The 11,275-nt window shown below is 41.9% G+C and overlaps 1 protein-coding gene across 1 annotated transcript; it reads left to right on the top strand.

Annotated features, from left to right (window-relative positions):
• The first annotated feature begins 3,677 nt into the window (after positions 1–3,677).
• On the top strand, positions 3,678–10,572 carry LOC111969233 (apoptosis regulator BAX). Its single transcript, XM_023995244.2, has 7 exons — positions 3,678–3,723; positions 3,883–4,035; positions 4,829–4,877; positions 4,967–5,128; positions 8,223–8,355; positions 8,922–9,026; positions 10,131–10,572. Exons 2-7 carry the CDS (start codon positions 3,969–3,971, stop codon positions 10,227–10,229), a joined length of 615 nt encoding a protein of 204 aa, XP_023851012.1. The 5' UTR covers positions 3,678–3,723; positions 3,883–3,968; the 3' UTR covers positions 10,230–10,572.
• The last annotated feature ends 703 nt before the right edge of the window (positions 10,573–11,275 follow it).

Genomic DNA, 11,275 nt, shown 5'->3' on the forward strand with positions numbered 1-11,275 from the left:
CTAGTCATTGTGGAAAAAGATATTATAAAAAGATATGCCGAAGAAAATTATGTAAATATATTAATACACGGGGTACACAGACAAGACCGAGGACAAAGGACCGTCTGACGGCCGCTATGCCATCTTGGATATAGGTGATAGAGATATAGGGAGGAGGTCAGAGACTCTCCCTCAACTGATCAAGACGAAGGAGATGGAACCTTTCGGTAAAAGGAGCCGAGCAAGTCGCCATGCTCATCGACGGGCTGTAGTGGAGCAGGTTTGAGACGCTTCAAGTTCCTTGGTGTCTACATCACCAACAAACTAACATGGTTCTAAAGCCACACCAAGACAGGCGTGAAAAGGGCACGAACAAAACCTAATCCCCCTTCAGGGAGACTTTAAAAGATGGTGGCATGGGGGAGTCCCACTCAGATCAGTTGCACCCATCCAAGAGCATCCCTGACTGGTTGCACATCACTGCCTGTATGGCAATGGCTCGGCCTCCAACCCAGAGGAGATTGATCCGCGAACTAAGCTTAGCGCGAACGGCAGTTACATTCACTGGGGCCAAGCTTCACTGCCATCCAGGAACTCTGTATGGCCAGGCAGTTCGTTGTTCAGAGGAAGGCCCTAAACATTGTCAAAAAGACTCCAAGCCACCCTACTCTTATTAGACCTGTCTTTTTTCTCTTGCTACCTCACGGAAAGCAAGTACCGGAGCGCCAAGTTAGTGTCCAAGAGACTTCAAAAACAGAATATCTACCCCCCAAGGGCCATAAGACTTACTGAAACAATCTTCTAATCAAATGGAATACCCCAGAACTTACTTGCATTGCCACCCCCCCCCCCCCCCCCCCCCCCCACCACCATTTTACACAGCTGCTACTCTCTGTTATTATCTAGCCATAAGTCACTTTAATAACTCTACCCACATGTACAGTACATATTATTTCCTCAACTTACCTCGAACCAAACGGTGCCCCCGCACATTTACTCTGTACCTGTTACCCCCTGTATATAGCCTCCTATTGTTATTTCTACTGATTCTCTTTAATTTAATTTAGTTGTATTTTTTCTTAAAACTGCATTGTGGTTAAGAACCTGTAAGTAAGCATTTCACTGTAAGGTCTACATCTATTGTATTCGCGCATGTGACAAATTAAATTTGATTTGATTTTGATATGCTGAGGCACCGTGAGGAAAACACTTTTGCCAAAGACCCAGCTAAAACACAAGACTCCAATACTCAACTAATCATGATCTTCAGTCTTAGAATGCAATTTGTGTTAATTCAGCTGTGTTTTGCCAGGGATGGGGAGAAAAACGTGTGACACCACTCCGGCCCTGAGACTGATCTAACAGCGGTCAAAACATTAAGAACACCTTCCTAAACATTGAGCTGATTAACAAGTGACATCAATAAGGAGTCATAGCTTTTCCTGGATTCAACCTGGTCAGTCTATACAGTTCAAGTCAGAAGTTTACATACACTTAGATTGGAGTCATTAAAACTAGTTTTTCAACCACTCCACAAATTTCTTGTTAACAAACTATAGATTTGGCAAGTCGGTTAGGACATCTATTTTGTGCATACACAAGTAATTTTTCAACAACTGTTTAAGACAGATTACTTCACTTATAATTCACTGTATTCACAATTCCAGTGGGTGAGAAGTTTACATACACTAAGTTGACTGTGCCTTTAAACAGCTTGGAACATTCCAGAAAATGGTGTCATGGCTTTAGAAGCTTCTCTGCTAGGCTAATTGACATTATTTGAGTCAATTTGAGCGTGTACCTGTGGATGTATTTCAAGGCCTACTTCAAACTCAGTGCCTCTTTGCTTGACATCATGGGGAAAATCTAAATAAATCAGCCAAGACCTCAGAAAAAAATTGTAGACCTCCACAAGTCTGGTTCATCCTTGGGAGCAATTTCCAAACGGCTGAAGGTCCCACCTTCATCTGTAACAAACAATAGTACGCAAGTAAAACACCATGGGACCACGCAGCTGTCATAACGCTCAGGAAGGAGACGCGTTCTGTCTCCTAGAGGTGAACGTACTTTGGTGAGAAAAGGGCAAATTAATCCCAGAACAACAGCAAAGGACCTTGTGAAGATGCTGGAGGAAACAGATACAAAAGTATCTATATCCACAGTGAAACAAGTCCTATATCGACATAACCTGAAAGGCCGCTCAGCAAGGAAGAAGCCACTGCTCCAAAACCGCCAAAAAAAGTCAGACAACGGTTTGCAACTGCACATGGGGACAAAGATCGTACTTTTTGGAGAAATGTCCTCTGGTCTGATGAAACAAAATAGAACTGTTTGGCCATAATGACCATCGTTATGTTTAGAGGAAAAAGGGGGAGGCTTGCAAGCGAAGAACACCATCCCAACCGTGAAGCACGGGGTGGCAGCATCATGTTGTGGGTGGCTTTGCTGCAGGAGGGACTGGTGCACTTCACAAAATAGATGGCATCATGATGCAGGAAAATATGTTGATATATTGAAGCAACATCTCCAAGACATCAGTCAGGAAGTTAAAGCTTGGTCCAAATGGGTCTTCCAAATGGACAATGACCCCAAGCATACTTCCAAAGTTGTGGCAAAATGGCTTAAGGACAACAAAGTCAAGGTATTGGAGTGTCCATCACAAAGCCCTGACCTCACCCTATAAGAAAATTTGTGGGCAGAACTGAAAAAAGCGTGTGTGAGCAAGGAGGCCTATAAACCTGACTCAGTTACACCAGCTCTGTTCAGGAGGAATGGGCCAAAATTTACCCAACTTATTGTGAAAGCTTGTGGAAGGCTACCCGGAACGTTTGACCCAAGTTCAACAATTTTAAAGGCAATGTTATCAAATACTAATTGAGTGTATGTAAACTTCTGACCCACTGGGAATGTGATGAAAGAAATAAAAGCTGAAATAAATAATTCTCTCTACTATTATTCTGACATTTCACATTCTTAAAATAAAGTGGGGATCCTAACTGACCTAAAACAGGGAATTTTTACTAGGATTAAATGTCAGGAATTGTGAAAAACTGAGTTTAAATGTATTTGGCTAAGGTGTATGTAAACGTCCGACTTCAACTGTATGTCCTGGAAAGAGCAGGTGWCCTTAATGTTTTGTACACTCAGTGTATATACCACTATCCCCAACACACCCCGCCTCCCCTTCCCACTACTTTGACCCAAACAGATCCTACACCAGGCCGTCGGCCTGGGAGGCTGGACACCCTTCTCTCAAAACCCCCTGTAGTTCTTTCGCACTAAAAAATGCRGACATATAGACTGACCAGGTGAATCCAGGAAAAAGCTATGATCCCTTATCGATGTCAATTTTTAAATCAACTCAATATTAGGAAGGTGTTCTTAATGTTTTGTACACTCAGATCAGGTCMTCAGGGGCCGGAGTGGTGTCACACGTTTTCCCCATCCCTAGCAAACACAGCTGATTAAACAAATTGCATTCTAAACTGAAGAKCATGACTAGTTGAGTATTGGAGTCTGGTGTGTTAGCTGGGTCTGGGGCAAAAGTGTGACACCAATCAGGTCCYCGAGGACTAGAGTTGCCCATCCCTGGGTTAGATGGTGGTGCAACACATTTTCTTTGAGAACGAATGTGCAATGCACTTTCCAAACTGTGAAAGGCAGCAATACGCAACATATTGTCTAGTCTGCCGGAAAAACACACGAAGAAGAGGCGTAGTTTAGACACACGACAAGCAGCCCAGGGCACGTACACAACCCACTGTGTATTTCCGTGTTACTTCCTTGTTCTGTTTTATCTTTGGTATTTTTCTGGAGAGAAATGTGTAGACAGCGGTAATTTTTTTGGGATTCGGATACTTATCAATGCGAGCGACACATACGTCTAATAACTGTTTTCTTTAGATCCCCGCCTTGCGGTTACTGATTCGTCAAGACCCGCTGAGGTGATCAGGAGCTGTAGGACTTCTTCACCCCAGTACTTCTCGTCGATGGCAGACTCCCGAGAAAGAAGGAAAACAGGCGAAGATGAGCCTCGGGGTGCAGTTGGGGGTGAAGGTAAATATTAATATGCGCTTGAGACTTTGCAAGATCGTCACCTGAATTTTTTAAATCTAAAATATTGTCAACTAACACAATAGGGTCCCGTCAGAATCCTTGGTTGTGGTCGAAGCTAGACTTTGTTTTCCCCTGATCTTTCAGCATGTAGGCGTAGTTAGACTAATTAGCGAAATGGTGAAAACAGTATTAGTGAGGTCGGCTATTTCAACATGTAAAAATCTAGCACTAAAAATCTACAACTATTTTGGGCTACACACTTTGAGCTTGGAAGGCCATGGGAATGTCCTCTGACGTCACTTCACTGTAACAATGTGAAACAAAAAGTGTAATACTAGGTCAAATCAACATCATAAGGTTGGAAAGTCGAACTCTAGAAAGAGGCCYGAGTCCCCGAGTTGGATGACTGTTCAAGTCGATTTTTCCCAGTCGGGGGTCGTTTTTTTCCGAGTTCCCAGTTGTTTTGAACGCACTGAAGTTGGAGGTTAAAGATTTCCGAGTTCCCGAGCTTCCAGTTGTTTTGAACGCACTGAAGTTGGAGGTTAAAGATTTCCGAGTTCCCGAGCTTCCAATTGTTTTGAACGCGGCATAACTCTAACCCCCAAGTAAAGTGGCATACAAAGTCTACATCATAAACGAAACATGCAGGTCCTGGGAGTGAGAAAAAGTCTCTGCCAATTTGAATTGGAGCGCAATGCGTGATTAACACATCTATCTTATCACCACAATAAACTGTCATGTCATTAAACATTGATAATAAAACATAAAATCACTAACAACATCTTTGTAACAGATGTCATCGACGACAGAATTATGGAACAAGGAGCTGTTGTTTTAAGAGGGTAAATAAACTTAGCACTACCATTAGTATCCATCCTGATGATCACATTATCMATTTTCACAAAATATTTGTACATTTTTATCCATGAAGGTATGTCATAGAGAGGGTCAGTGCAGAAAACCCAGAGAGGCGTTTGACTCCAGAGGACCTTGGTGGCAGACCCAACGAACTAGAGGACCACCAAGTCAAAGACGTGGTTCACCAGCTGCTGCTGATCGCTGATGACCTGAACAAAAATGCTGAGCTACAACAGTATGACATTATTTTCTTCTGAATTAGCAAATTAGCTACAGTGCCTTCAGAAAGTATTCATACCCCTTGACTTATTCAAAATGTTGTTGTGTTTCAGTCTGAATTCAAAATGGGTTCAATTGTTGTTTTTCTCACCCATCTACACACAATATCCCACTTGACAAAAGTTTTTATTTACATTTTCTATGTTTGCAAATTGATTGAAAATGAAATACAGAAATAGCTCATTTACATAACTATTCACACCCCTGAGTCAATACTTTGTACAATCACCTTTGGCAGCGATTACAGCTGTGAGTCTCTCTTGGTAAGTCAAAAAGCGCTTTCCACACCTGGACATTTCCCCTTAATTATTTTCAAAATTCTTCAAGCTCTGTCAAATTGGTTGTTGATCATTGCTAGACAACCATTTTCAGGCATTGCCGTAGATTTAAGTCAAAACTGTACCTCGGCCACTCAGGAACATTCACTGTCTTCTTGGTAAGCAGCTCTAGGTGTTTTAGGTTATTGTCCTGCTGAAAGGTGTATTCATCTCACAGTGTCTGGTGGAAAGCAGACTGAACCAGGTTTTCCTCTAGGATTTTGCCTGTGCTTAGCTCTATTCCATTTCTGTTTTATCCTGACAAACTCCCCAGTCCTTAACGATTACAAGCATACCCATAACATGATGCAGCCACAACTATGCTTGGAAATATGGAGAGTGGTACTCAGTAATGTGGTGTATTGGATTTGCCTTAAAAATAACACCTTGTATTCAGGACAAAAAGTTAATTGTTTCGCCACATTTGTTTCAGTATTACTTTAGTGCCTTGTTGAAAACAGGATGCATATTTTGGAATATTTTTATTCTGTACAGGCTTCCTCTTCCAAAGTCACCATTGGCCTCATGGGGAAGTGGTTTCCTTCCTCTCCGGTAACTGAGTTAGGRAGGACGTCTGTATATTTGTAGTGACGGGGTGTATTGATACACCATCCAAAGTGTAATTAATAACTTCACCATGCTCAAAGGGATATTCAATGTCTTGTTTAGTTTTTTACCCATCTACCCTTCTTTGCGAAGCATTGGAAAACCTCCTTGGTCTTTGTGGTTGAATCTGTGTTTGAAATTCACTGCTCCACTGCAGGACCTTACAATTATCTGTACGTGTGGGGTACAGAGATGAGGTAGTTATTCAATCAATCAATTTTCAATCAATTTTATTTTATATAGCCCTCTAACATCAGCTAATATCTCGAAGTGCTGTACAGACACCCAGCCTAAAACCCCAAACAGCTAGTAATGCAGGTGTAGAAGCACGGTGGCTAGAAAAAACTCCCTAGAAAGGCCAAAACCTAGGAAGAAACCTAGAGAGGAACCAGGCTATGAGGGGTGGCCAGTCCTCTTCTGGCTGTGCCGGGTGGAGATTATAACAGAACTATGCAAGATGTTCAAAAATGTTCATAAGTGACAAGCATGGTCAAATAATAATCATGAATAATTTTCAGTTGGTTTTTCATAGCCGATCATCAAGAGTTGAAAAACAACAGGTCTGGGACAGGTGGCGGTTCCATAACCGCAGGCAGAACAGCTGAAACTGGAATAGCAGCAAGGCCAGGCGGACTGGGGACAGCAAGGAGTCACCACGGGCGGCAGTCCCGACGCATGGTCCTAGGGCCCAGGTCCCCGGAGAGAAAGAAAGAGAGAAGGAGAAAATTAGAGAGAGCCAAGATTTTCAAAATGTTCATAAATGACAAGCATGGTCAAATAATAATCAGGAATAAATCTCAGTTGGCTTTTCATAGCCGATCATTAAGAGTTGAAAACAGCAGGTCTGGGACAGGTAGGGGTTCCATAACCGCAGGCAGAACAGTTGAAACTGGAATAGCAGCAAGGCCAGGCGGACTGGGGACAGCAAGGAGTCACCACGGCCGGTAGTCCCGACGTATGGTCCTAGGGCTCAGGTCCTCCGAGAGAAAGAAAGAGAGAAGGAGAAAATTAGAGAGAGCCAAGATTTTCAAAAATGTTCAATAAATGACAAGCTTGGTCAAATAATAATCAGGAATAAATCTCAGTTGGCTTTTCATAGCGATCATTAAGAGTTGAAAACAGCAGGTCTGGGACAGGTAGGGGTTCCGTAAACGCAGCAGAACAGTTGAAACTGAATAGCAGCAAGGCCAGGCGGACTGGGGACAGCAAGGTGTCATCAGCCGGTAGTCCTGACGTATGGTCCTAGGCTCAGGTTCTCAGAGAGAAAGAGAGAACGAGAGAATTAGAGAGAAGCATACTTAAATTCACACAGGACACTGGATAAGACAGGAGAAGTACTCCAGGTAACCAACTGACCCTAGCCCCCCGACACATAAACTACTGCAGCATAAATACTGGAGGCTGAGACAGGAGCGGTCAGGAGACACTGTGGCCCCATCCGAAGGAACCCCCGGACAGGGCCAAACAGGAAGGATATAACCCCACCCACTTTGCCAAAGCACAGCCCCCGCACCACTAGAGGGAAATCCTCAACCACCAACTATTCAAAAATCATGTTAAACACTATTATTCCACACAGAGTGAGTTCATGCAACTTCTTATGTAACTTGTTAAGCAAATTTTTACCTCCTGAACTTACAGTATTTTGGCTTCCTATAACAAAGAGGTGAATACTTACGGACTCATGACATCAGCTTTTCATTTTTAATTMATTTGTAAACATAAAAAATAAAAAAACATAATTCTACTTTGGCATTATGGGATATTGTGTGTAGGCCAGTGACAAAAAAAATCAATTTAATCCATTTTAAATTCACACTGTAATGCAACAAAATGTGGAATTAGTCAAGAGGTGTGAATATTTTCTGAAGGCACTGTATTTGGCTGGTCTATGTGATTGTGGTGGTTTTATGTACTATTTCACTCAACCAACAAAGAATATAAGCCTGGATGTGAACACAAATGAGTATATTCCCATATCCTATTGTAGTGGTTTGGCAAATTGTCATCAGATTAAGAACTTTATTATTTTATCATTGTTTCGTTTACTTGACAACAAGAAACATGGAAAGAGAAACTCTTACTTTTCCTCAGTTTCTAATTATTTGTCTTTCCTTCCTCTGACAGCCTAATAAGCACAGTCCAGGTAAACTGTGCCCAGGATGTGTTCTTCTCCGTGGCCAGGGAAATCTTTGCAGATGGTATCAACTGGGGCAGAGTGGTCTCCCTGTTTCACTTGGCCTACAAGCTCATTTACAAGGTAACACTTGGAATGTGCCCGTTACTGAATATGAAATCATTGAAACTTACAAATGTAAAGTTTTTAAATGCCAGCAGCATACAAGCCTGCATCCCACTGCTGGCTTGCTTCTAAAGCTAWGCAGGGTTGGTMCTGGTTTGTCCCTSGATGGGAGACCAGATGCTGCTGGAAGTGGTGTTGGAGGCCCCCTTTACTCTGGTCTAAAAAAAATATCCCAATGCAGTGATTGGAGACATTGCCCTGTGTAGGGTGCCGTTTTTCGGATGGGATGATAAACGGGTGTCCTGACTCTTTCTTTGGTAACTAAAGATCCCATGGCACATAACCCCGGTGTCCTGGCTAAATTCCCAATCTGGCCTTCATACCATCACGGTCACCTAATCATCCCCAGTTTACAATTGGCTCATTCATCCCCCCTCCTCTCCCCTGTAACTATTCCCCAGGTCGTTGCTGTAAATGAGAATGTGTTCTCAGTCAACTTACCTGGTTAAATAAAAMATGARTAAAATAAAGCAGAATGAATCTCCCCTCACACTATATGTATATTTGTTATCCCCCTTTCCAAGGCACTGACACAGAACCACTTAGAAATCATCAAGAAGGTTATTAGCTGGGTATTACAGTTCATCAGGGAAAATGTCTCCGCTTGGATCCGACAGCAAGGAGGATGGGTGAGTACCCTGCTGGAGTATACCAACATGCCCACCCATGAAGACTCCACCGCCAGATGTACAATGAGACTATATTTTACTTCAAAATACCACAAGAGCAGAGACCCTATCACAATCAGTACATGCATGCAGTAAAGAGATTAATTGAAAACAGACAGTGGGGTGATAGAGGACTGATGTCGTCAGTGGTGCCCATTAAAAAAAATAAAAAGCTGATCTAACAAAGTGGATATTTGTCAAATCTGTCAGGATGTATGTTTTCGAAAAGGCCCACAATGTGCTTACTAAAATCTGATTTGGTGCATAATATTTAATGTCCTTTTTGCATGTCTGCTAAATGTCAACCACCGTTCGGATAAGCTGATAGCGTAGCTAGCCATATAGCAATTAGTGGTGGTATTTTTAAGTTGTTTTTAAGTGTAATGCAATTGATTGGTAAAGATGACGTGAACATGTATTGCGGGTGACATACATACAAGCGTTGTACACCTTTCTTTTCTTTTTTTTTACACCGACATGGTGTCAAATACACATGTAAACAATAGCTTAAATGTAGGCCAACTTTGATGGGCGGTAATGAGGAGATTCTGGACCTATCCCCCACAGCGTTTCCATGGCCTGTCCATTGTTTTGGACAAACTCTTATTAACTGATCTATTCAAGAATGCACATCTGACAAGTATAGCCATAAGTCGCACGCCCGTCTGAGCAACCAAAATGTAAACGATGCTAGTTGATAAGTTCTTGTACATACTACRTATGGTGACTCACACATGCATGCACATCAAGAGGAGGAAGCGCTCACTCCTGCTCAAATACGACCATGCACATGTGTGTACTCGATGGCCAATGCAGGCAGGCAGTTCCGATGTGGGCAACACCGAGTTCAACTACCTGTGCCACGTCGCAGTACTGTCAGTTCATAAAGCTAAGCTTGTTTGATGATGAGTAACCTTGCCTCACGCCTATAGATTCCAGAACTAGCACTAAGGCTTTAGCTCAGCAGGCTGAATGGTATTGAGTCCAGCCTACGACTATGGTTAGTACGGACAATTGTGATGGTTCCACTGTTGTGTGATTTGACTTTTTTCTTTTTGCTTCCAGGAGGCGGTTGTTAGCACCGTGTCACATTGGCGTACTGTGTCGCTTGTGGCTGCAGTGGCTTTCGTGATGGCCATGGTTTACTGGAGGAAAACACGCTGACATCATCTCAGGAAGTGCCCTTGGTGAAATCAAAGTGCCCTTAAAATGTGGACAGTTCTCTAGGAAGACGGGTTAATGTGTTATGTCCTGTGCAGTTGATTTGACTTTGGGACAAAGGTGACCTAGTAATCTTTTCTTTTCTTTTTTTACATATATATATATATATATATGAATGAATGATGAATTGATCTGAAAATGGAGAGTCTAGAGGCTTTTTGGTACTGTACTCCACACTGAGCAAGTATTTATTAGTACCAATGTGAAAYGGAATTTTTCAAACATATTTTTCTATTGCTCAAAAAATAACCTTGTAAGGTGTTTTATTAAATGATGTTTTATTGGACATTAGATGTTTTATTCAATCCCTAATCTATTGATTTTGGAATTAAAAGTAAACCACTAATATTTTTTTCACAGCTCTAAATATGTATTATTTCTATGTATCTGAATGGACCAAATGTCTTTTTAAATCGTGGCAAACATGCACGCATGTTTAATAAAAATACCTTTGCCAAAGCTAAGTAATATTGAATTTGTAATTTACTTTTAAGTGTTTGCTCGTTAACTCCACTTCCTGAGTAAACTTTAGTTTGGGATCATACTAACTCTATCATGGTTTGACCAGATCCCTCATTCACTAATATGTTTTAAGACAGACGTTTATGGTTCTTTCTCCTTAAACCTGAAAGAATTGCCCCATCCCAAGGGTGGGCAATCTTACCCAGCAAAGCCTGGTGTGGGTGTACTCTTTTGTTCCTGGTGTACTCTTTTGTTCCGGGTGTACTCTTTTGTTCCAGCCTAGAGGTAACACACCTGATTCCACTAATCAATCTTGTATAATAGAATGACATGCAGTACTATGCTTAAACCTCAAGATGTCGTAGTACTCTTATGAGAAATATGTTGGTGTATTGTAAACAAAATTGGAATTGTACATAGTTTAGACTATTTCACAAACTGAATTTAGTCTGCGGTATAAATGATAGAAGCCTTTCACCCAATCCTTTCTTACTTCTTATAACCAAGGCCATGATGACCATTGTGGA

The sequence above is a fragment of the Salvelinus sp. IW2-2015 genome, linkage group LG10 (genome assembly GCF_002910315.2).
Source record: "Salvelinus sp. IW2-2015 linkage group LG10, ASM291031v2, whole genome shotgun sequence".
Classification (NCBI taxonomy): domain Eukaryota; kingdom Metazoa; phylum Chordata; class Actinopteri; order Salmoniformes; family Salmonidae; genus Salvelinus; species Salvelinus sp. IW2-2015.

Excerpts from the sequence above, each read along its gene's own strand:
- LOC111969233 (XM_023995244.2), top strand. The coding sequence starts at position 3,969 with ATGGCAGACTCCCGAGAAAGAAGGAAAACAGGCGAAGATGAGCCTCGG. Across the intron at positions 4,878-4,966 it reads GGAGCTGTTGTTTTAAGAGG|GTATGTCATAGAGAGGGTCA; the intron begins GTAAATAAACTT and ends TTATCCATGAAG. Across the intron at positions 8,356-8,921 it reads CCTACAAGCTCATTTACAAG|GCACTGACACAGAACCACTT; the intron begins GTAACACTTGGA and ends CCCCTTTCCAAG.